Source organism: Sparus aurata, chromosome 5, assembly GCF_900880675.1.
Source record: "Sparus aurata chromosome 5, fSpaAur1.1, whole genome shotgun sequence".
Lineage (NCBI taxonomy): Eukaryota > Metazoa > Chordata > Actinopteri > Spariformes > Sparidae > Sparus > Sparus aurata.
The window spans coordinates 25,404,257-25,430,349 of NC_044191.1; the positions used below are offsets into that span (position 1 = coordinate 25,404,257).

The 26,093-nt window shown below is 41.3% G+C and overlaps 4 protein-coding genes across 14 annotated transcripts in view; 1 reads left to right on the forward strand and 3 right to left on the reverse strand.

Annotated features, from left to right (window-relative positions):
• Window positions 1–7,254: 7,254 nt before the first annotated feature.
• On the reverse strand, window positions 7,255–10,929 carry pcna (proliferating cell nuclear antigen). The gene is made up of 6 exons (XM_030418162.1): window positions 10,478–10,929; window positions 9,299–9,396; window positions 9,118–9,185; window positions 8,830–9,024; window positions 7,892–8,015; window positions 7,255–7,790 (listed from the first exon to the last, which is right to left on the reverse strand). Exons 1-6 carry the CDS (start codon window positions 10,696–10,698, stop codon window positions 7,714–7,716), a joined length of 783 nt encoding a protein of 260 aa, XP_030274022.1. The 5' UTR covers window positions 10,699–10,929; the 3' UTR covers window positions 7,255–7,713.
• Window positions 10,930–11,840: 911 nt separating this feature from the next.
• On the reverse strand, window positions 11,841–17,967 carry LOC115581863 (putative aminopeptidase W07G4.4). Its single transcript, XM_030417341.1, has 16 exons — window positions 17,600–17,967; window positions 16,806–16,847; window positions 16,602–16,692; window positions 16,125–16,273; window positions 15,915–16,023; window positions 15,179–15,306; window positions 14,984–15,083; window positions 14,700–14,775; window positions 14,514–14,599; window positions 13,895–13,999; window positions 13,542–13,617; window positions 13,247–13,365; window positions 13,048–13,131; window positions 12,862–12,919; window positions 12,478–12,659; window positions 11,841–12,383 (listed from the first exon to the last, which is right to left on the reverse strand). Exons 1-16 carry the CDS (start codon window positions 17,608–17,610, stop codon window positions 12,246–12,248), a joined length of 1,554 nt encoding a protein of 517 aa, XP_030273201.1. The 5' UTR covers window positions 17,611–17,967; the 3' UTR covers window positions 11,841–12,245.
• Window positions 17,968–18,088: 121 nt separating this feature from the next.
• On the forward strand, window positions 18,089–22,789 carry fahd2a (fumarylacetoacetate hydrolase domain containing 2A). Of its 4 annotated transcripts, none has more exons than XM_030417344.1 (9): window positions 18,200–18,221; window positions 18,717–18,786; window positions 19,461–19,726; window positions 20,218–20,434; window positions 20,761–20,820; window positions 20,900–21,062; window positions 21,147–21,255; window positions 21,855–21,942; window positions 22,149–22,789. In XM_030417344.1, exons 2-9 carry the CDS (start codon window positions 18,730–18,732, stop codon window positions 22,209–22,211), a joined length of 1,023 nt encoding a protein of 340 aa, XP_030273204.1. In that variant the 5' UTR covers window positions 18,200–18,221; window positions 18,717–18,729; the 3' UTR covers window positions 22,212–22,789. The 4 variants fall into 4 exon arrangements, with proteins under 4 accessions (XP_030273205.1, XP_030273204.1, XP_030273202.1 ...); XM_030417342.1 differs by lacking the exon at window positions 18,200–18,221 and adding an exon at window positions 18,230–18,601; XM_030417345.1 differs by lacking the exon at window positions 18,717–18,786 and having other exon boundaries at window positions 18,089–18,221.
• Window positions 22,790–25,366: 2,577 nt separating this feature from the next.
• The window catches only part of gpat2 (glycerol-3-phosphate acyltransferase 2, mitochondrial), a 160,806-nt gene continuing 160,079 nt past the window's right edge, over window positions 25,367–26,093 (reverse strand). For all 8 annotated transcript variants that reach the window (XM_030417334.1, XM_030417340.1, XM_030417339.1 and 5 more), the window contains one exon: window positions 25,367–25,942. In XM_030417334.1, coding sequence (XP_030273194.1) covers window positions 25,826–25,942 — 117 coding nt within the window. In that variant the 3' untranslated portion in view covers window positions 25,367–25,825. The remainder of the gene's footprint in view (window positions 25,943–26,093) is intronic.

Here is a 26,093-nt window from a genome sequence, read left to right on the forward strand (position 1 = left end):
TGAGAGTGGAGATTCCCCAAGAAAGAGCCTCGCAGCAAGGGATGATGCAGCCGGTTATTTCCTTTCACCTTTGGATGAAACGGAAGAATGGCACATACATAGACACACACGCACACACACACACACGCACACAACAGCAGCAGTAGCGGCTCGAGAGTTATTCGCCGCTCAGAAGGATTTCATGTCTCTATGGAGAAGAATGTCTATTTTTAGATGCGATATAAATAGATCTGTAGCTCCATCGCTTGCATTCATGTCTGAATGTACCCAGAAGCCTCGACAGTTTATTATTTTCTTATCTCCACGTGACTCCAGGGACGTGTTTCTCAACCGAAGATTCATCTGCTCTCCTCCTGAGTGTGTGTGCGAGGAACAGTTTATTATTGCGCTAAGCTGCAATTTGTCTCAGTGACATTAGTGCTGAGGTATGACGGTCTCAGAGCACACTGACACCCAGGCTAACACAGAAGGAAAGTGCCTGAGCGTAATTGGGTAAGAGGTTGTCACATTCATCAATACACTTTCTAAAGCCCTCCGCGGACCAATAAGAGGCCCAGATGCATCAAGATAACAACCAGCTCTCCCCGCAGAGGAACCACAGAGCTGGATAATGTCTTCTCCCGGGCACGAGACAAATATTACAACCCCAGACACTTTGCTATACCCTCCTTAATACACTTGCGTCATCGCCAGGCTGGAGGAAGTGGACACAAAGGAGCACACGGACACTGTAGACTCCTGGGGGAGGCAGGGTGGGAGTGAGACAGGGAGCAACTTTGTAGCCGTGGAAACAGTTGCTAAGTAGCAAAGTAGCCGAGGCATCCCTGGATGAAGAGGGACGAAGATCTGACTGTGCAGAAAAAGGAGGAGAGAGGAAGAAATATATAAAGTAAAAAAAAAATGATGAATGAATTTCGCATGCTGCTCCGGAACAAAAACTGTGACTGAATTATTTTTCCACATTTCCTTATCTTTTAAAAAAGGAAATAAACTTGAATTTGTCATCATTTGGTTTTTAGTTCAGTTATTTCCTGTTTTATTTTGAAGGTTCTCTCCTTGTGTGCCGTGACTTACTTCCCACTTCCCTTCTTTGTCTGTTTTCCTCCTCCACAGTCTGATTATCCCTCCACACATGTGTCACATCAGCTTTACTGGCCCTGACCAGTGTTTTTCATAACTTATCAGCTCCTTCCCTCCTCGCTTGTTTCCTCCTCTCATTCCTCTTACCGGTGTTTTTTTGACTGTCACCAGACACCTCATCCCCTTGTAGGTTTAGTTTGTATTTAAGTCCAGTCTTTAGGTGAGTATTGTCAAGTTGTCTGTTGTGTTTGCCCGATTGCCCAATTAACAGCCCAAAACTGAGAAATACTGTGTTTACAACTGAACAAGATAAAGCAAAGCAGCAAATCTTTGCAATGGAGAAGCTGGAGTCAGTAAATGTTAGAGACTTTACTGTTTAATGATCAATCAGTTATCAAGATAGTTTCTGACAACGGACTGAGCAGTTATTATTTAAGCTTTTTGAGAACATTTTCCAATATATGAGCTAAATAAACCATGTGAAGCCCAACTGGAAAACACGGCTGTCTTTTTACTGAGTCATGCAAAGTTTTGGTGACACAAAGTTTCCTTAACAACACAACAATAATCACGTGTAATGTATTTTGATATCCGCGCAATCATACAGAATAACTGCCCATAAAAAAATTTAATGGATTTCTTTCACTAAGGCAGGAAAAAAATAATAAAGTCCAAATAAAGTATTTTAATCAGGTTTATGGATTGAATAGGAAACGTTGAAAACAAGGATTTAAACACTTTAAACCTGGTTTGGCGTCGCTACAGCACAACTTCCAGTTGTCGTTGAGAACAAATCAAGGTCGGCCACCATATTGATTTTTTGTCCCACCTGTGTCAATAGCACTCAGGTGTGACTCTCCGGCTACAGCAGGGCTGGCTCCTCCATCTCTGCACTTCCCTTGCCTCTTCTTCCCCAATCTGCATTGCCTCGTCCTCTTCCTCTCCCTCTCGCTGCTGTGAAATCTGAGTGACAGAAAACAGGGACAAAGAGGACATCCCATTAATATGCTAATCCATGCGGGGATGACTTCAACATGGAGCACAGTCAGAAATACATGTGTGTCAGCTGTGTGGCACGCTGACTGAAATCAAAGCTCATGGAGGAGAAGGAGGAGGAGGAGGAGGAGGAGGAGGAGGAGGAGAGTCATATGAATGCAATGCTGTGTGCATAAAATGAGGGAATCCCCACCAAATCTTTTGCAATAGAAAGAGGGGGCTTAAATATTTGCTTGAAGCAGGTGGATTACACAGTGTGTGCGGCTGGTGTGTCTTTGCCATGTGCCATGCCTTCTCTGCTCTGCGCTGGCATCAATAATCCATGCAAACCTGCTCTGGTGGAGAGACAGCAGAGAGCTGAAGGCTTACGTAAGAGAGTGTCAGGTCTGAGAGTTGGAATGGGGATCGACCCACCAGGACGTGACTGACTGACAGGGCAGAGAAGCCGGGAGGGCGCACATAAAAGCTGGAGGAAAAACAAAGAGATCTTCAGGCCATTCTTGCAGCATCTGTGTCGTACATGTGGAAGCGAGAGCGTACTGTATGCTTTGACATTGTCCATGTTTGTTTTGTTGCTGATAAGGTTTGAAACATCTCCTCAGCCTCCCTGACCCGGAGGATGAGCGCTACTCTCTCTTCCGTCTCAGTAAAAGAACGGCGCTCAGAAGACTCCCACTGCCTCGCAGAGAGAGACAGCCAGCGAGAGTGTTTCATCCCATTCCCCTTATCTCCTCGGCCAAAATCCCCTGCCTCCAGAAAGCAATTTAAAGGCTAGACAGAGACAGAAGACAGAGAGAGGGAGAGAGACCGAGAGAGAGAGATGCAGGAATGTAGCCTCATGATAAGACTGTAGAGATCAGGCTCACTTGAATACAACAGGCTGCATTCAAGCTCAATGTAAGTACGCTGAGAAACATTAAGATGAGGTATGAAATAAAAATGAAGATTTGGATTAAAGCCTGTGATTCTGTTCATTGTTAGTGTGGCAAAGGGTTTAAAACACTACTGACAGCCTTTAAACTATTAACACAGGAGCACACAATAACACAAGATAATGTGCATGTTTGAGGACATTGATAGTTTAAAATACACTTCTGTTGAACTGATCCATCAGTTTAAAGATCAGGATTATTTTCGGGTCAGGGGTCCTCGGCCAGCGTCCTTTAGCATGACTCAGCTTTGAAGTAGTTTGTGTTTGTTTGTCAAAGTTAAAGGGCTCCATCTTACACTACACACACACACACACACACACACACACACACACACACAGTGCCACAAGTGTCATTGCTAATTCAGACCGACGCAGTTGTCATTATCATGTCCCGCGACCACGTTGTGTAAATGTGCTCACGCCCACCTGTGCACCCCTGGGTGTGTTTCTCTTAAAGTGAGGTGTGGTCAGGCACACTGAGGCGGCATTTTATTATCTTTAGGCAGCAGAAGCTAGCCTAAAGTCAATGGCACAATATATTTCTTGCTATTTAAAAGGTGCAGTGTTCAGATACATAGGTTCAGTAACCCACAGTGACAACTTCAAAAGTTATTGTTAAAAATCAGTTTCCTGTAATTTGAAGACAGATTAAGTCACATTTGGAGATGAAACCATTAAAGGTTCAATGATTACTCAATTGCCTACAACATAAAGTGTCCTGCATTGGAACTACTTAGGTAAAGTACAAGTACAACACACAACTACTAATGAGGTTTCCTTCATAATAATGCAGAAAACATTGACATTTTGTCTAATTTTGACATAATCTTGGCTACCTTAGAACTCATATAAACATGCTCATCTGTTTTTGTTTCATTATAGTTTGCTTGTTTTTTTTTTATATTGGGTTAATGCCATTTACTCTCTTATGTAAGCGATTCCAGATTCATTTGTTGTGAAAGGTTGCACTAATACAATTGTTGATGTAATGCCTCTGTGTTGTGTTGCCTCAGCTGCTTTAATGAGAAATGCAAGAGATGAGAAGCGTCTCTCTGCTATTGTTAAATCACGACTGGACAGTGATCCACTTTTTTGATTAGACAGTTGTGTACAGTTCTTGTAAACGGACTCAAGTAAAACAGTCCGGATGAATCAGAAGTTATGCACTCGACTGATGTAAGTTTCAAACTTCTGCAGCTCTTACGTGAAGACATTCTGTCTGACCGGCCTAAATCTGCTCTGGCAATTAAATATAACTCATAATTAGATCTCTGACATTATTCGTCTTTATGAAGCACGTCTGAGGTTGCCGTCTGAAATTGTGGCCAATTCAGAAGCGGAAACCCCAATCAGGTTGGACCCTCGCTGCTCTGTTCCAGGAAGTAATTAATTTTAACCTGGGAGGCGGTGGTTAATTAAATATTGAGGCAGCTTAAATGGCTGCGCCGTCGCTCTGCTTTATCGGTCACTTCCTAGATGACAGTCCCATCTCTTTTCTCTGCTCTGCATCTCAGGTCACATATTTCTTCCAGTATCTGTGGCTCCATCAGATAAACCCACGGCTGCGTTACATTGTGTTTTAGAAAATAAAATACTGGGAGTGCATCCTCCCTCAAGACATCAAGAACATTTCAGTCCAAAGTGGAAAGCCGCTGATAGCTGGTATGGATTTAGACAACTCAAGCTGAAATATAGATATTAGGAATTATGAAAAACGACATCAAGTGTATTTGGATATAAATAAAACCACAAAATACAATCCTCTTTTCCAGCCACATGGGTGCAAGTTCATTAGGGTCCAGGCCTTTCAGCACATGAATTTTGATATTCCAGAGAAGTCTGGGTTTAAACTGGGCAGGCAATCTACTGTGATGTTATAATCTACTCCGTCTATGCTCACTGTCTCTACCTCAGGCTGCTTTTATTCCTTATACAACCAGGGCAGCTAAGAGCAAAGTCCTGTTTTATTGTGGTGGCACGGAAAAATAGAAATAGAAAGATGGATGGACGAAGGTGTGCTGAAAGTTTGACATTTTGTGACATATATTTATTCTCTTTCTGGCCAAGATTTAATTAGGTGGAGAGAAGATTGATGTCAGTCTCAAACTTGAATGCCAGTTATGGCATCATGTATGTAAGCTGCAGCAGCGACCAGTTAGCTTAGCTTAGCATAGCTTAAAGAGTCTGTAAATAGCCTGGCTCTGTCCAGAGGTTACAAACTCTGCGTGTCCAGTAGTGACAATAGTCCAACATTGAACATGTTACCTAATCAGGCAAATGTAAGTATAATAAAAAAAAAAGTATTTTAAGTAGAAAGTATCCAAGAAAATATGATTATGTCTCTCAACTGTTATGACTCATCAAATTTAAAAGCAGCATTTTAGTCAGTTGGTAGACTGTAACTGATGATTATTTTCATTATGGATTAATCTGCTGACTATTTTCTCAATTACTGGCTCAGTATGCCGATGCCTGGACTCATGTTCGCTTGTTAGCAAGAACAAGTCCTGACCATATAACTACTTTCATAAAACGCTGAGTTGTTGATTTTACACTTCACTTTTCAACAGGTTAAACATACATGATATCAAATACGTGTCAGTGAACCTCAGAGTACCACTTAGTTGTCTTTTTCAACATTCAGTCAGATCGAGGCTAGCTGACTACAAGGTTGTTTCCCCATTTCCAGTCTATAAACTTAGCTAAATTAAAATAAACTAAGCAAACAGGCTGTAGCCATTAGCATCATATTTATCAAGCTTCACATCTATTTACCAAAGTCAAATTATTCAGCAGACAAACCAAAGGATAAGCTGCTGAATGTAACTTCCTTGTCGCATTATGTCACTGTCAACTCTGCTCTGTACGGTGGTTCAGTTTAGGGCCAGATGTGGCAGCCAGTCAGATTAAAGCTTTGTGAGGATTAAAACTGTCTGACTGTAGCCCATATGACCAACTGCACTGAGACACAGTCAACATCAGCCAACTGCAGACAGACACACAGACAGACAGACAGTCAGACAGACTGACTGACTGACTGATGGTCTCTCAGGTATTTCTGACCTCATGTTTGCTCACTGAGCTGCATGAGAAGCTGCCAGACTCCAACAAACTCTGTCCAGACCACTATATGTCAAAAATCCCTGTGATTTAGTTGAGTAGCTGTAATACAATGAGACAATGAGGCAGATGACACGTCCTTGATTCTGGCTCACGGTCACGCAGCATTAGGTATAAACAGATTATCAATACAATGTTGCGTAACTGAGGTGATTTCCAACCTTGGAGAACCAAATTCATATTCTCATTCTGTTTAACTTTTCATCCTTTTCATCAAGGAAAACTGACCAATGAAAAATAAGCTGAAGTTGAGTACATTTCTTCAGAATAAATGATTTCACAAATGTGATGAAACAGGTGACTGTGATGTTCCTCTGTCAAAGAGAAGCGTAGTGAAAGTGCACCGCCTGGTGGCTCATTCTGGTTACTGCAGTGGCAGCAACAGAGCGGTAGAGTAACTGAGTACATCTACTCTACTTAACCAATACCCTGAGGTACTTATAACTTACTTTTTTACCTTTCACACTTCCACCTTCTATCCTCTATTTGATAAAACTAAAATGCAATAAAAACAGTTTTACTTTTAGGGGCAGATTCTGACATGTCAGTGTGCTGCTGAATAAGATATTAATCTCAGGACATTGTGGTTTCATGGTCATAACTGTTTGATATGCTTCAATTAACATGTGCCATGTGTAACTATATGTCTGACTGTGTAAAATAGGCGGAGCTGCCTAAGGATGCAAAATAAATGTCAGTGTAAACTGATAAAGTTGCATCATATATTTAAATCAAGTGGTGCAAGTGGGGTTTACTGCATTTACACACAGGTACATTCTGCACGCACGTTTTCCTTTTTTTTTTACAGATTCAAGGGGCAGTTTTAGATTGCCTTCTATAAAAGAGCACAAGCCAAGTACAAAGTGAATAAAATTAATCTAAAATAAGGCTGGTCCCCAACAGGATTCAGGGTAGGAGGCAAATATGAGATCCAGTGAAAGGGTGATCATTAGTGTGGCTACTGGTTTTATGTGTGATCAAAGTCTAACAGAGCAGAAAGATTTTAGACTCGTTATTAAAAAACCCCCAAAAAAGTCTGAATTAAATTACTTTTAAGACCTGTGAGTGTCTTTCATTTCAATTTATGTGCAGCTTAAATCCACATGTCACAAACAACACAAATGGGATATTGGAAACCACTTGGATTATTTATTTTGGATTGAATCAATGAATACAAAAACATTTGGGGTTGGCTGACAGTGACACCATAGGAAGTATTTACAAATGCATTATCTACAAGAAGGAATGGGATATTTGAAACCAGATTTCCCAAAATGGGCAAAAATAGAGAGAGAGAGACACCAAAGTGGAGCGAACAAGTGCTGAAATTTACACTGGGGCTATTTGGACCACAGCCAGCTGCTCTGAACTCCACTTCAGAGCCACTGAAGCATCGTCACATCACACAGATGGCATCATTCATACGGCTGACTGAATCAAAGTTGACACAACACGTCCCGCTGTGACGGGCGGACATCAGAGACCTCAGTGATCAAAGCGAGATCACTTCAGCCTTCCAATCACTCAGGACAAGTCCCAGTCGCCAGCTTTTCTCTATTCTTCCTTTTTGGGCTGTTAGAAACAACTTAGGAAGCTTCTTCATCAATCTTGGGTGCCAAGTAGTATTTGACGTGTCCCATATCAGCAATCTTGTACTCCACCACTGTAGGAAGAGAAAAAGTCAAGTTAGAGTCACAAAGTCTGTAAAAACATTAAGAATCCAAATCAAGGCTTTACTTTTAAAAAGATGACAGCTGTTCTTACCGAGGGGGATGTCAGCAGACATGCTGAGTGTGACAGTCTTCGACAGCGGCGTGGCCTTGGTGAAGAAGTTCAGGTAGTTGAGGGCAAAGATCAGCTGGACGGGTTCATTCATCTCAATGGTGACCTAGAGTCAGGAGATAAAGGGGAATCATCAAACACTTTAAGATATACCATCAGAAAGAAACTTGTCTTGAAACAAACAAACATTAAAAAAAATAAATAAATAGTATGACGAGAACTGTTTGGAGGTTCTCAAAGAAATTTAGATCCCACCACAATCAAATAGATAGAAAACAGATGTTTGTTTAGTTGTCTTTATTGGTGCTCTGTGTCGACCATTTTTTTTAATTTTAGTAAAGATTACTGCCATTATGGCCTTATACGAGAGTTACTTCACACATGTTCTTACTCTTAACAGTCTTACAATACATTTTCTTGTCTTAGGGATGTGATTATTTGCCTTTTTTCTTGTTGCTTTGTGTGGAGGCCAGTAAGACTAACACTGGAATTCAAAATAAGGAGAATCTTCCTGTAAATAGAATTGTTTCTGCTTTGAATAGTTGCTTATGGGAACAAAGGGCATGAATAATTTGAACAAATTCTCTTCTGTTTGAGTTGAACATTCTTAGTTATGGAAATAAGTCATTTTCCAGTTTAAAAACAAAAAACAAAAAAACAAACAAGTAATCAACTCACTGAACTCTTGGTCACATGTTTTTGTGAAATTTTCTTCCTTTATATTGGCAATTTTTCCCTTTACATACTCAGCAGTGCACTCTGGTGGACAAATGTTGCAATGGCAACACCATTGATAAAACATATCTGGCATTTCTGTTCTGTTGCTTCTTGTTTATTTACTAAGGATACTGGACAGATCTTTTGTGTGGTTCCACTGTTATCCTAATCAGATTTTAACTTAATCCATCATTCATACTCACTGCCTCATCCTCTTTGTCTACGTTGCTGGTCTGGGACAGCTTCACGTTTCCTGTGCCCAGCTCTCCTGTGGCGGAGAACTTGACTCCGTCCTTGGCGCAGGAGATCATGACGGCGTCACCGATCTGGGACAGGTCACGGCAGATACGGGCAAACTCCCCAGAGGGCATCTTCACCACACAGCTGTACTCCTGCTCCTGGAAAGGACAACAGAAGGACAGAGGTCAGGAACAGTGTGCACGAAAGCACGTTTGATGCAAAAGACAAGGACAAGCCAGAGATTTACTTACTGGAATACCCAGCTGCTCCACATCCAGGTCCATCAATTTCATCTCATAATCTGACACCTTCTCCTGATCTGTTAGTGAAGAGATGAATAAAACAACAATGTTGAAGACAAATGGCTAACGGCATGTGTGATGTAGAACATCTTGCCACTTTTGATTTTACAAACTACGGTGAATAACTTACTGAGTGTCTCAAACACAAGGGCGAGTGTGTCTGCATTGTCTTCTGCTCTGAGGGTGATGATGTCTTCATTTCCTGCGCACTTCAGGATCTTTGACATACTGTATGGGAATGACAGTAAGGAAAAAGTGAGAACTTGTCCATGCAGCACATTTTGTAGTGTCAAATAAAAACATTTTACATAAAAAGACACAAGTAATGCCTGTTATAAAGAAAATATTACACCTTCATGTCTCTGAATGCAATTATGTATTAATGTCACTCTGGATTTTAGTGTTGAGGTTCTGCCTTAAATGTAAGCTTAATAAGTCTATAAACTAAAGTGTGATTTACTCATCACCATTTATGAAATTTGAGGTCGTTTTAATGACAGAAGACTTAAAATTATCATGATTTATCAAAACTCATTGTTTTCTGCCTATTGAAGTGATTGATCATCTCATTTACTTATTGTTTGAGCATAAAGCTTTACAACAATGTCCAAAGTAAACGTTTGCAGGTGTAAGTTGAAATAAAATATGTGTATTGAAGTAAAAACAAAATCACAGCATGGTAACTGAATTCGTCCAGAGCAAAATTGTAACGCTACAAAGAGGAGAAACCGGAAACGGAAGTGGAATTTGCCGGGTTAGACAACAATTCCCGCGGAGAATTTGGCGCTCAAATTACGTCGCGACGTAATCATAAAAGTAGCTGCGTCATATGTGATCTTTGCCCAATAAATGAAAAAACAGTCTTGTTTGTAAATGTCACAAATACAGCCGGCTCTGTCTGAAGGCTAAATGGCTGTTTAGAAGCTGTTTGAAGGGATAAATGCTCGAGGAGTCCAGGACAGAGACATGCCCGGGCAATACCGCCAAGATGGCCACCCTCTTTTGTAACCAGCAGATATTGGACACGGGCCGTTAACTCGCGCTAACAAAAGACACTCAAATAATACGACCGTGTGACTGTATGTAACGTTAGCTGCTTGATTTGTGCGTTAAACCCTAAAGCTAGCATGTTTTTCTACATCGATTTTTGGCAGCTGCCAAACTTTGCTAACTCGACCTGTCAAACTACAACAGGCAGGGAACACTTCATTCCTTCTGGTAGCTAACAACGGAAAACGTCTAACTTAAGCCAAATAATACGACATGAATGTTTTCCGGCTACAGGATCTGTGTTTGGTGTTAGCTTCACCTGCTGAGGTTGACTCCCATGGCGAGGTTTCTGTCGCAGCGGTACGAGTCGAAGCCATCGTGCCGCAGGGTGAGCTGCACCAGCGAGACGTGAGAGGAGTCCATGCTCTGGAGGGAGATGCCGGACGAGCTGACGTCCCAGCAGGCTTCTGTGATCAGATCCTTCAGAGCCTCCAGCACCTTCTTCAGGATGGAGCCCTGGACCAGACGAGCCTCAAACATGGTGGCTGTGGAAGTTTAAGTCTGCGTAGATTCAAACGAAGAGAGTTTGCTGTCGCCTTGTAGCGTCACTCCGTCAAAATGGAGGCTGCAGTTTGAGATATAAGCGAGTAACGAGAGAGACAGACTCCTCTAAAAGTTCAGTCTTTGTGTTGTTAGCTAGCAGCGGCGCAGCACGCAGAGACACTCTCACTGCAAGACGGAGGGTTTGAGCTGGTAAGCGCGCGCTAACGTCAGGTTTTAAAGATTCGGCGTCTTTGCGTCACTTCCGTGTCCTTGTCCGCTCCTCCCAGCGCCTGGAACAAGTGGGGAGTGATGTCGGCCATATTGGAGAGGACAGTGACGTAAACCGTGTACAGTAATCTCTGAGTACTACTCGTTCTGCTGTGATTTATGTGTGTTGTAACTCTGCTTATAACAATACGCTTGTTTAAGATCTAATTTTGTTTACATTGTGTGCTCCGTTTTCTAAAGAGACAAAAACTTATGCATCATTTGCCAGAAAATGTTGTACAGTTTGTATATTAAAAAACTATTATTTTGAGAGTGCTATATCGATAAAATCATTACCCTGGTGTTATCACAACAGAACACCTCATAAGAAATCTAAAAATATAACCAGAAAGGCAAATCAACAGTAATATACAGTGGACTAAAATGTGAAAGTTAATTAAAGCAATTATAATAGAAATACAAAACACTATAAAAATCTAATTTATACATATAAGTTTCAAAAAAGCAGATGGTGGAATACGACATTAATTCAATCATTTCTTGTTTCATTTTTAAAACATTTTTTTGGTGATATGAGACATTAAGATACATTTTTAAACCCATGTTAGAAAAAAGGGGGACTGAGGAGCATTTACCATTTTATCAACAACAATGGATATGGTTGGTTTTACTGAAAATAAAGATAAGATTACCTGTATCATATTGTAACGATCATACATTTTACAGACCAACTACTCTTGTTTACCCAAGCCAAAACAAACAAAACTGTTTTTCATGCAAACATAAGGCTCTTCTGAAATGCTTTTCCCCCAAAATAATCTTGAGATTCTGTAACAGCACATTCATTTACAACCTCACAACTTGTCACATACACCTTTTCATGTTTCTGGTACAAAAAGACGACACTGATGTTGTAATTTGAATTTGTTTTATTGATCAATGTAGAGTGCTTGGTTTGACTCACACACAACGTCACACAACCATGTCCAGGTTGGTCGCACACATACAGACACAAATATAAAATGGAAAGTATTTTCATACTGCTGTTAAACCCCTGAGTATATATTGATTCAGGCCACTTAAGAACAGGGTCATTTGACACTTGGCGCGGATTGATCTCACAAGATTTTTATAAAAGAGTAAAGAACATTGTTGCTGAAAACCACTCTGAGTTGTTAAGGAATGTCAGACGTGGAACAAAAAGCACATTTTGCATTACGTGTTTGGACAGGGATTTCATTTATATTTGGACGGTCACAAGTGTGCGTTAGGATGGAGTTTTAAGATCGTAATCGTTTTGTACTGGAGGTATCTGTTTAGAGACCATCAGGCAAGATGTAGTTGGTTGCCATGGCAAGGATGGGAGCTCCTGTTGGGACACCGGGGAAAGGACCACTGGACCCAGCGATGTCAATATGGGAGTATGGCAGAGGCTTGTCAGAATCCACACCATGCTGTATTGGAAATTAAAGCAACATGTCAATCACTGCACTACTTCCTTAATGTATTTTTCATAAATAATGACTCATTATGATGATGTGTGAGCACCTTGTCGAGGCCTGAGGCCATGATGAGAAAGGCTGCAGGGGTCTGATGTCCTCGAGGTGTAGCTGAGGACGGCAGGTTGTTGCACTGCAGAATATCCTCGTACTCAGACTTGCCCTTGTGAAACTCATAGTCCTCTCGTCTGATGGTGGACACCTCAAACACATCACCCAACACCTCTCCAGCTGCATGAAAGATGAAGAAGAGGTGTTAGTGATGTAAGGAAGTAAACCTTTCTGAAGCACTGACCCACTAACTATGGAGGGATTAAACCCAAGACTACGATGGATCAGTATCTGTTGTATCACCACTGTCTTCATACTAATTCATAAAAACTGACCACATGTAAATAAAACAGCCAAAAATATCCAAGAAGAATTTTCTCACCTTTCTGCCACTGAGCAGCATTTTTGTTACGATGGGCCGGTCCATTATCCATGATGATCTACAACAACAAATCCAGAACTAAATTTAGTACAAACAATGATTCCTGCAGCGGTAGATTATATGAATTTTTAATGTTTATCATCTCTCAGTTAGTGGCTGTGTTTTCTGTGTTTCAGCAGTACTCACGGAGTAGTTCGGTCCCATGGCTCTGATCGCATGACCGGTTAGAGTTGCGATAGTGAACAGCTGAGGAGAAATCTCACGTACCGCCTGCAGACAGATGATCCGAATGATCGAGGACAGACATGCAGAAAAGTGCTTAGGATGAACAAATTAGTCTTATTTAGCCAAATTAGTATTATTATTTTTTTGAAGATGTTGTTACCTTCTCCTTCATCTCACACAGCAGGTCCACCATCACCATACGTCCCTCAGCGTCTGTGTTTCCCACTCTCACTCTTCGACCCGCACGGGAAAGCACCAGCTCATCGGCCACATAGCAGTCTGAGAACACACACACACACACACACACACACACACACACACACACACACACACACACACACACACACACACACACACACACACACACGCTTGAGAGGAGTTGCTAGAACACAGATCACACTTAGAGAAATGTTAACAGGAACATGTAAGAAAAGAACAAAGTGAATAGCACTGACCTGCACCGACACTGTTCCTCACCATGGCCATGGTGCCGACAACCTTCAAGTGTTTTGGCTTCAGCTTTGCCACAATCTACAGAGCAGGAAGAGGGTTCAACAAGCCAGGTTAAAATGTCTAACTCTTGGGAAGTTCCAAGAACATAAATCAGACTATATGTCCAGTCTTTTTTCCCTCTGAGGACTAAATAAGTGCCTGCATGGAGGATTACTCCGAATAATATTCATAGCTTTGCATCCAGTACACTTGCATCCGTGTCATCTGTGCTTCATCAAAGTCCTGATGTGTGGACTTGCAGTAAAAAGCTCCCTAAACATTTATTATTCTGGTACAGAGTTGGAGCATCATTCACCTGGAAGAATCCAGCCACAGCAGCAGCTCCACACTTGTCCCTGTGCATCCCAGCCATGAAGCCACCAGCCTTGATGTCTGCTCCACCAGTGTCATAGGTGATGCCCTAGAAATATCAGATAAAAGGCAGACTATATATCATGAAGATACGATTCATGCACATTTGAGGCCAACATCTAACCAGTTGAACAACATTCAATCCTTAAATGACAGTCAAAATGACAGTTTACTTTCATAATCTGATTATTTGCTTTAATAACATTTCGCACATCCAGAGGCAACTTCTTTAAATGTCTTGATTGCCCAACAGAAACCAAAAGATATTTAATTTACTATCATGTAAAACAAGTGCTTAAAATCTGCACATTTAATAAGCCGGAAACAGTGATTGTTGTAAGAAAGTTTCAGTTTCCGACTGATATAGTGGAATAGTTGCAGAATAATTTTCTGCCAATTGACCAATGATTGCAGCTCTACTTAAATTAAGCAACCGCATTTGTTTGTGAAATGTGATAATAATAATTATTATCATCTGGAACAATCAAATCAACTCAAACATATTAGATGTCCTATAGCTGTCACGCTGACATTTTGTGTCCTTGGAAGACTTTTCTGCTCACCTTTCCCACCAACATGAGTGTCTTTTGGATAGGTCCCTCTCCACAGTACTGCAGCCTGATTACTCTGCCCTGGTGACGAGGTACACCTGTGTGAGGAGGAGACTGTAAGTAAGTAATCTTTTTTTAAAAATGTTGTGAAAATCTGTGTCACGTTAATAAGTGACAAAACAAAATATGTTCTCCTACTGTTTGCACAGCGGTTGACTGCAGCCAGACAGGGATACTCTTTCTCCAGAACCTTCACGTCGCTCACCACTTCGACCTAAAGGTTAATGAATGCACACGTTCTGAAGACTGGGGCCAGGAAAAGTGGCAATAAATGTCACTGAAGAACTTAACACCCACGCTGACATTGTCCCAGATTCTGGCTAAAATATTTTCTACACATTTTCTGATGAGGAATACTAGACAACTAAAAATAAAAACAGAGGATCCTGTGATTCTGTTTCTCATTCAACATTTCTCAGTACCTGCACAGGACTGTCCTTGAAGAGTTCCTGGACGTACTCGGCCACACGAGGTGCAGCCATACGCTCTGGGTCTGAGCCTCCAATGTCACGACAAGCCAGTCTGATGAGGAGGGGAAACAGGACAGCTGGTTGAACAAGTGAACATCATAACATGAGACAACTCCAGCAGAAAATGAGGTGAAGCATTCGACCCACCTCCCACTCTCCAGAGCCTCAGCCAGCTCCACCAGTCTCTTTCCCTCCGCCTGCTGTGGTGTCCACAGCCCCAGAACACATGCCTTGTACTCGGTGGGCTTAATGTTCGCCTCCCTCACTTCCAGGGGCTTTCGTGGGGGGAAAAAAGAAACAAGTGAGTGAATGTTTGCCATTTAGGCACATACGGTTACAGCCAAGATGGAAAGTTTACAACTAGAATTATAGCAGACATGTACATAGACAGTGGTGGATATTTGTCTCAAGTCTGAGCTTCAACTGGACTCCATAATGTTGGGCAAAGCAAATACCCTAAAGTTTCCATTTTATATAAATATTCATATTGATGACATGATAACGGTTTACTTCACCACTTTACAATTTGTGTGCATCAATGCAGTTAATTCTTGACCACAGGGAACACATGAAGACACAGGGGCGGATGTCATATTGTTGCTGAAAATACATGCAGCAGAGGTGAGAATATCCTGACTTTTTGGCTCCAAAAACACTAGATCCTACATTCCCCATTATGCAACGAATAGCCTTTTTTTCTTAATTAAACTGTTTAATGCACACATCATTCAAACACCGCCCCATAGAATATCCATATGACCATAAATCACAAGATTATCGCCACAAGTCATACCTCCCATGACACATAAACTAAATTTGAATAGTGTGAACAGAGACCGTTTGTAGCCACTGGCCCTGAGAATTAATTATGGTGTTTTCTCACCATGTAGAGTGCCTGAAGGGCCCCGAGGGCAGCCACCATGGTGCTGTTCTTGTAATCCCTGTGTGGAGGGCAGACCAGCAGGGGGCGTTGCATGCCGGCTTTCAACGCCCTGAAAAGAGACAAAGAGGAGTGAGACGGCAGGGAAACATAGAGGTAAACCAGAAATGTGGGAGACTACAGGGAAAATAAAATCAGCTCCCATCCACTCACCGTTTGATGCCGTTGGCCGCTGCATCGCTGAAGCGTCTGACATCATCATAGTCACGGTTTACCGGGCCGGTGGAGGCAAACACCAGGCGGTTACCAGGGAGACCGGGGACCCTCAGGATCACCACCTCCTCCCCCAGACCACTGTCGACCTAGAGAGGAGAGGAGATGAGGAAAATAACAACATTATATGAGAACACACGTTACACAACCTCTTGTTGGAGATCACTTGCATTTACTGGAAAATCAGCGCATTTTCATTAAGAATGGGCACCAAGGGGATGAGACAGATTTGATAAAACAAAAAACTCCTCAAGCCAATTGTTTATTTTCCTGTCCTACAAGATAAACACACAATCTTATTCCTGATGACCTGTAGTAATCTGTGTTATACATTTGTGTACACAGAGTCTGGGTGTGAACGAGACAAAGAAACAAAGAACATTCATCATTTTACAGGTTTGTGAGGTTGAAACTTACAGAGCTGTAGTCCTGCAGTGGTGCTTTCAGGTACTCGAGCTCGGACGTCAGCGTGTCATGGCTCTGAGTCACCAACACGATGCCATCAAAACTACAAACAAGGCAATACCATCATTTAACACAGCCCATTGTTCAGATACACAAAACCCTGTAGAAACACCCTGGTAGCTAAAGAGGAAGCGCCACATTTCTCTTAATACTCACTTCTGATTCTTGAGGTCGGTGGTCCATTCAACAGGCTGGACGCTGGACAGAGAAACCCACAAAAGAAACCCAGAGTTATTATTTCCTCTTGTTTAAGCAAAGTCAGCACAGTTTGACCAGTAAAGCTAAGACATTGCAGACAGAGTGATGCAATTAGACCTTAGGTCAGCTTTTATAATGCAGGCTAATGATAGTAGAGTGGGTCAAAGTGTGGAAACCTGCAAGACCTTTGAGATCTGCTTTAAATTCAGCTGTTAAAAGAGTGTTGCAGGTTTATTGCATTGAAATCCAAAACTTTGTACAGAGTGTGCTTTTTCACTGCAGAAATCACAAGACTTTACAGTGGATGATATTTTACATATCTGTTAACAAGTCACATTTTGGCACTCGTCAGACATTTCTTGCATTATATGACAACTGACAAGTATAAGTATAGTAAGAATGAAAGTGATTTCCTTGCAAAACTGACGGTGTGGACGCTTTTAGTGGAAACTGAATCCTGTAGAGATCAAGCTCCTGGTGCCACATGAGAGGATCAGATTCTTCTACTTCCACATGTGAGCTAATGCAGAGATTAAGCATTTGGCCAACAATCACAAATAGATTACATAAACCTACTTAACTAATATCAGTTATACAGCTCTGAGAGGAAATATCCTGTTTAGTGAAACCTTTTGTGAGTCTCCTCCACTGATTCTGACGCGCTCAAAGAGCACGCGGCACAAAGCTGCACGTGAGAAAACCGTTACACCAGAACGCAAACCAGGCAGGTAAAATAACAGCGTTAATCTCACCTGGTGCACATTTTGGTCCTCCTTCTCCGGTTTCTTCACGGTGAAAGAGACAGCTGATAGCCGACAGCGGATCCTTCCCTTCACTCCTCCGGTTGGTCACATGATCCGATAAGTTGCACTCGTGCTGCCTTCGCAGGGTTCCTGTAGCTCGTAAATACGACAATCTCGAGTCGTAAAATGCCACTTTTCTCATTCTCATTCAAGAGCTTTGTTTGTTGTTTGACTGACACATTGAGAAATAACTTTGTGGTTCTAGTTAATTTAGTAACAGAGTCTACTAAGACCTGGTTAGGCATAACATTGAAATAATCATATCGCTAGCTAGCTATCGTGTCAATAGCCTGAAGTTGCTACGTTCCCACAGCACGCTAAGGCGCATTCAAGGATAAACTCGGGAGTTGTAGTTTCTACAACTGATTCAGCTAATGCTTAAAGCATCATTTAGATAAACATATGGCCAATAAATCATTTTTTTCTTGATATGATATCATACAAATCACTACTAGCCTCTGTACTTGTCTTCTGGTTCGCAAGTTTTCTAACTTATGATAGAACTGACCTCTGAACTACAAACACTAACCGGAAGTAGTTAAAGTAGTGTTTTCTGCGGACAACCGGAGAGGTAAGTGTTTAAACCACAGAGTACAAAGGGCAGGAAGTATGAGGCAGCTGTCCTAGTTATACAGTAGCAGATAACACTGACATATTCTTCTTCACATGGCGTTTAACTTAAGATAATCTGCACAGCTACAGATCGAGCTGCGGGTAGGCAGGGGTCACCCGCTGCTGCAGCTGTATCCACGTTTTTCTGATCGTGGGTATGATTTACAGCTGTTAGCGCGTGAGAGCAGGAAATGACAAGTGCGCTGCTGCAGAAATTAAGACATAACTTCAGTGTTTGAGAGCAGTGACCTACGTGTCATTAAATCTGCAGTTTCACGACGTGTTACGACGTTTGTTGGTTGTTTCATCAAAGTCATATTTGCAGGGTGTTCTAAACAGGTTAGTAACTTTTTGCCCTGTTTGTGTAGTAAGTTATTGGATATGCAGACAACTTTGGGTCATAAAAGGATAGAAAACCTTAATATCATAACTGATTATTGCTTCTTTTGTTCAGAGAAGTCTGTTGCATGCCATGGGGCACTGAGATCCACACCTGGACTGCTTTTCTCGACATACTGGTTTGGGTGCGGTTCACATCTTGTTGATTTTGTTCAGACTGTTCTTTGGATTTGATGGAAAGAAATGAGTGTTTTAGACTTTTCGTCTCAAGGCAGTTAGCGAGAGAAGTTGATACATATCACTTATAACTGGGAACATTTAACGTTTTAATTAATGTGTATTGTTTTTTTTATTATTATACAGGAAGGTTGCATTATGTGGAAGTATGAATCTGCTTCTGTACAAAGAAAGCTTAATGTGTTTAAATAAAGACATGGAAAGGTCATTTAATTTCACAGCAGCAGCAGTCAATAAATTGTCAATATGTCAAGGAACTGACCTTTTTGATGACTAATTCATCCAGGAAAAGTACCAAACCTCCTTGTTTAGCATCTTAAATGTGAGAATGGGAACTTTCCAATGTTGTGACATCTGAGCCACTAATTTATATATATATATAGAATAAAACATGGAGGTCTTGATTTGAGTGTGGATGCTGTTGTATATTATGACTTTGTCTCTCTTGGCTTGAAGGATTTTACTATGAAGCGATAAAGAACATGGTGGGAAAAAAGGACAGAAAGTCTTCAGGACGCCATCAAAGACATAAATCAAATGTTCTGTTTGATTTCTCTTTACCGTCTGCTTCTCTGTCACCTGTCATATTTTCTCCTCACATCACTTCTTTTGTCCTCTACAGATGAGACTTCCCCTTCGCTCCTTTTGCATCTCCAGGAGTTTATTTTGTCAAAAGCGAAAAACAAACCCACAGCGGCGAAGTCTGAGTGGTGCAGCGATGCGTCTGGTGCAGTTTCATCATCGTGGTAATGGTGGGAGCATTAGAGTGGGAGTGGAGCAAGGTGAGGGGCTCGGCGTGGTGGATCTGAAGGCGTTTGACCCCTCCATGCCCTCAACAATGAGGGAGCTGCTGGAGCTGGGAGACAAGGGCCTGGAGTGTGCACAGAGGTAGCAAACACACGAAAGCCTTCCTACATTCAGACATATAACGACCAAATATCTTTGTTTTGAATCTACATGAACTGTTAAATCCCCGTTTTCTTTTCCATAATTATGCTTTTTGTACTCTCAACAACCTCTGAATAAATCAAATGCACGGCTACCATCATTTCCTTTAATAAGCGTGTTTTTCTAAATAAATGCCATCTCCTCAATCAACAGCCTCCCCGAATCATTTACATCTTTCTTTAATTACACCCTCATGTAAATTATCATCACAGCTCATCCTAAAACTTTGCCATCTTTGTCATCTTCATCTTGTTTGTGTTGGTGAAACAGCATCTTCTTAAATGGACTTGTTTAAATAATGTTTCAACATCTTATTTGATATCTTCCTCGACATTATCTTGTACCTACATCATCATCCTCTTCCTCCTCAACCAACCTCCTCTCAAACCATCATGTTCTTGTCGACTCGTCATCCTCCTCCTCTCCCTCAGAGCCTTGTCCTCCGGTCAGTGTGTGCTGAAGCGGTCAGACATCCAGCTGCTGTCTCCTGTGTTGGCCCCAGAAAAGGTGGTGTGTGTGGGTATGAACTACCGGGACCACTGCCTGGAGCAGAACGCCCCCATCCCCAAAGAGCCTATCATCTTCAGCAAATTCCCCTGTGCCATCACCGGGCCATATGATGACATCATTCTGCCTGCAGAGAGCCAGGTGAGAGCAGGGAAAAAAAGGGGTAAAGACCGATATGAGAGGGGCGGATGCTTTTTAAAGGGGATTAGGTTTATTTGGGACATGTTCAAGTTTCCTCTGAACTTACACTCTGTCAACAACATTTGGAATATGTTAAAACATTTTTGCAGGTATAATCAGCACCTCCATTTCCTTTTGTACATTGTGTTGTGTGAATAAACAGCACACTGAAAAATGAAGCATTTTTATTGAACACTCACTCTAAAATCCTGTCCAGAATTAGTGTGTGGATTGAAATTGCTTTTGGTGCTTCTTGATGCTGCATGTGCTTCATCTTTTCTGCTAAGGAGGTAGACTGGGAGGTGGAGCTGGCCTTCGTCATTGGCCGAAGAGGAAAACACATCAAGGTGAGCATCACGACATCACCTCTTAGAGTAATCATATTTTGATGCTTTGGTGAGGCATCTCGTGACTCTCGTTGTTCAGGAGGAAGACGCCCTCTCCTACGTGGCCGGGTTCACTGTGGCCAATGACGTCAGTGCACGCGACTGGCAGATGAAGCGCAACGGAAAGCAGTGGCTGCTGGGAAAAACCTTTGACAGCTTCTGTCCGCTGGGCCCTGCATTAGTAACAACAGACGCTGTGAAAGGTGATACAAAGAGAGACCAAGAACTAAAGATACATTTTTCTGATGGATTATATGTGTTGACTTCCTGCATCATGAATTTCCCAGATCCTCACAACCTGGGCGTCCGCTGCTTGGTTAATGGAGACACAGTCCAGAGCAGCAACACTGATCAGATGATCTTCAAGACGGAGGCGCTGATCGCCTGGGTGTCAAAGTAAGTTCACTCTAAAAGTTTTCCCCTCACAATGATGTTGTATTTTGCTTTACGGAGATATAGTGTGATTCAGCTTCAGACTTTTTTCTGCTTCAGTAAATCAAGCTGAGAGTGCAGAGCTTCTGTTAAAGAAATTATGCAAATCAAATCGTGTCTGAAATGAATCCACAGAAGGAGCACTGTTCGGGCAAATTGCCTCAGTTCATCACAGACTCGCAGTTGAAATGACATCCTCCAACTAAGACTTATCCGTTGCAGCTGGGAGCCTTTAGGCCCTTAAGCACCCTGACCAACTGGAGCGTTCCCTGATCTTATTTGAGATTATTGGACGGGAAAGCTTCTCCTTCATTTGCCTGATGAAGCCTGTGTTGTTCTGTAATAATGGCCACCCACACTACCTTTCACAGGATCTGTATAAACACTACGACCATTTGTGGAAGTTAGTGGTTTGATAAAAATGATATTGCATGACCGAGACGAAAAGTTCCTCATTTTCTATAGTCGATAGCAATTCCTGTTACATTTGATGCCACTGTAAAGCACATGCTCCTTCCTGCAACTGACTCTGGTCCTCCACTGTGTGCTTTTCCTCCCGTCAGGTTTGTGACATTGACTCCAGGTGATGTGTTCCTGACAGGCACCCCTCCAGGTGTGGGTGTGTTCAGAAACCCTCCCGTCTTTCTCAAGGTGAAGTCATGAGAGTAACTGACAAAAATTAGCTGCAATTTCACTCTGTCATGATTAATAAACTTAATGGCTGCATATAATCTACATATGCTATGTCAGAGAGTTAAAAAGGTTGTGTAAACTGTAACACATTATTTTAATAGAGAGTGAGGGTGTAGTTAAAGTTGTATCATTTTAACTAAATGTTTAACTGTGTTCTTTTCCAGAAAGGAGATGTGGTGGAGTGCCAGATCGACCAGTTAGGCTCAATAATTAACAAAGTTGTCTAAACCTGCTGGGAACACGAGCTATACATGAAGGAGTATCAGCTTTTAAATAAACAGATCCACTGCTTCACATGATGAATTACTATTTTCAAGAAGTTTAAATGTTTTTTTGGTTTTAAATGCAATGTGTGAAAACCAGCAAGAACTGTGTTTTGTAATGAATGTTTTGTACATGATAGTACAGTAACTGAGAAGAAGGCAAACACGATATTTTTACTACACGAAATGGTATAATTACATGACTCAACGTGGTGTTATACAGCTCGACCCTGGCTATTGAGGCGTTGTCATCACTGGCTGTAAAAATACCCTCCATCAGCAGCCACCCACTCCTGCTGTAGAAACTGTGAACCCCCTGACTTTTCTTTTCATATGTAAAAAAATATATAAAGTATCCCTAATTATGCTGAACATCCGGGATGACGAATTGATTATTTTTCTACCAACTTGGAGCCACTTTCTCATGAAAAGTAAGCAGATTTCCACTTATAGAAAATATTAGTGCATCAAAATGTGTCTCTCACATTGCCTGGGAGAAAATTTTTTATAATTAAACTTCGATCTTGGTTCTGATTCATGTATTTACTTGCTTCATTTTCTTTTTTTCTTAAATCACTTAAGTTGTTTTTTTTCCCCTACTGACAGGCAATTTCAGAGATATATCCCCTGACTAATGGGATTAGGTGACTTGCTGTACTTGATACTTTAATCAACCATTATGTCACTTAATGTCTGAAATGATTAGATTCAATAACTGTCCTGCTCTAGGACACTTCTATGTCCTAGGTCTACAACCTTAGCTCCAGTAGCCCCAAAAGATAATATATTGGGAAATGTTTCTAAATGTGACGACAGAGTCGCGTCGAAAAAGAAATTACTGAAATGATTTGCATCATACAAAATGCAATCACTTCGCCCCTCAGAGTGTAACAGAGTTTTTCAGACAGGGATATTGTTTTGCATAATGTGTTTTTGCGCATATTATATAAACAATAAACCTGATTTTAGCAAGTTGATGCAACAGCACTGCAATCTATCATCCCTTCATGAAGGTTATGTTCTGTTTTTATTGTTTTATAGAGGTGTTGATTCACCTGTGTGGTCATTTTGGAGGATGTAGTTTATAGTGTTGATGTGTTACAATAAGAGGTGTTTCCAATATTTAGTCTGGTCTCACTGATACAGACATTGTGACAAATATATAAGAAACCCCTCTCAGTATAATGCGCCACACTTCAACAGCACTACAAACTACATCCTCCAAAACAACCACACAGGTAAGTTAAGACCTATGTAAAACAGTCAACACACTGACCATTATAACCTTCATGTAGGAGGATTTATTGTGTTGTTTTAGTTAGACATGATCTTGTGTGTGCTGTGTCCCAACACCATACAACAGTAAAAAATGTATACAGTCTGTATTATAAATTGATATTCATAGCACACTCTTTTTGCATTTAGTATACACAAAATCAATGTACTTGCTTATTCTGACAGGAATTTACATAATGATTATACCAGAACTTTAAAATGTCATTTAATGCAAATTGATGTCAAAGAGCCAGAAACATGTTGGCAAAGTTCTGTCAGATTTGTTAGCAGGATTGCACAACAGCTACACTGGACTGGAGGATGGGTCTCAGCCCAGAATACACCAACTTTTGGTGTGCTAATGGATAACGGGACAAATCCAGGAATTTTTTTACTACCTCATTATCATTGTTTTTCATCATTTTTTACTTTATTTTCTGAGGGAATAACGCATCGATCATTACAAAAATCTGGTGTATTTAGTTGGTTTGTGTCTATGAGTAGATGTGGATCCTCCGCTGAGCAAAAATAATGGTGAAGCAGTTATGGGTGGTTTAACATTTAGAGTGATATAGAATTATCAATTTTGATATGGAGTAGATTTGACTGAAGGGGATTGGTGGGCCTTGGTGGAGGTCATCCTCGTTCAAACTGTGCTCAGCGTTTCCATTTCATTTATGCAATGCCTTGTAGGAGAATAGTTTACATCAAGGTACACTGCATCGGTTGTTTACTTAAGATTTACTTAGCAATGCTTACATGTACTATCAAACAAATAAATAATTACTTACAATGTACTGAGGCTGTAACAGTACATTCAGTTCAACACTGGGTGGCAGTAGAGTTTCACGGTCAATGAGAGCTGATCAACTGCCGCTTTGCTTTACGGGCGAGTAAAAAAGAAAATAATCAAGTTGAGCTCATACTGTAAACTCCATAATATAAGTGCCTGCCCAAAAAAATAAAATAAAAAAGAAGCTCCATATCTCGTTCAGAATTGGGCATTGATTGGTCTGCATCTCTATGTCAAATGGTCGATACCGAGGGAACACTCCTCTGAGGTCTGAGTCAGCTAACACTGATCTGCATTCAGGAAGACAATGAGTTAAGGGGATGAGCTGTTTGAATGAAACTGCATCTATATCAGTGATCAGAACATACTACTGTAAACCAGTTTATCCATGTACAAGGATTCAACTGAAACATATCCAGTTACTGATGAAATGTATAGTTCATGTTTGTGCTGCTGACAAGAAAACAACAGTCTGTTAACCTCTGATTAACACTGCATTTCTCTGGCTTCTGTTTTTGTTTACCTCAAGTTGCAAGATGTGTGCGTCTCCCTCTCCTGAGCTTTCTACTCCTCCTCTTCCTCTCTTTCACTCCAGCTCCTCTTTGCTGAATCCATCTGCACCCAGGAATCTCTCTCTCTCTCTCTCTCTCTCTCTCTGTCAGTCTCTTTTATGGCTGTCGATGCCTCACGTATGTGCTGATGCTGGTGCTGGTTCTGGATCATCACGCCCTTCATGCCCCCTCATGGATTGCTGCTCACTTCTATCTGAATATATGTTCTTGTTATCAGAATCTGTTAACATTCTGATATTTTATGGCTAATTACCTTGTGTAGCCTGTTCTCTTTCAGGTCACTGTGGTGAGGAGGAGGTTGTGTGACTCGGCCACTGCTTGGTAATATCTCGTCCTACTGGATCCACGCTCTTCACGTGTAATTTATGATCTACTTGAATCAGTTATTTTGTTGTTGTTATCAGTATACTCTGTAATTTAGTTCACCAACATCTACTCTAATGTGCTTTGTGCCTTAGGACTATATAAATAAAACTGACTTGACTTGAAATAAGCAAGTTTGTTTATTGCCAGTATGAACAATAGTTTTCTTTATTTTTTTAACTGTCAACTTGTGAAAAACAAGAAAAAGAGCAGAACCGACTCTTAATGTTCACATTACAAACAAAACTTGTGCGGCCTTCATTATAACATAAACATGGTCGAAACACGAGTTGCACGGAGGAGAGTCCTCAGAGCTGATTACAGGGACTTCATAATCCTCATCTCCTGTGGCTTTATGCTAATGCTATTACTAAAGATAAACTTAAAAATCAATGTCTCATCACCGAAAAATCAAAATGCAATTAACCTAAAGGCACGAGCGTCCCGGCTCAGCATGCATCATTTTTTGTAACACTTAACACAAGCTTCTCTGACACCAACAGAGGATGAGGTCACACTCTGCAACAAAACAAAGCCAAGTCGAGGCCTTGAGTCGTGCTGCTCTGTTAAACACGTTAATTGTAGAGGTACTGTGAGATGAAGCAGTGCAGCTTCTGCCTGTTTTCTGACAACTGGAACAAAGGAGTGACACCCAGGAAGACGCCTTCTTTCTGACACTCCTCCGAAAGGACCTGAAGTGAACACAAACACTGTCAGGACATTTAGCTGCAACCACAATGCTTTTTATTCAGTAACCTTCATTTGAACATTGTGAGCACAGAGCTTTTCTTATCTTTAGTGTGTTTTTTTTCTTCTCTTGCACAAGGCCAAATAAAAAACACT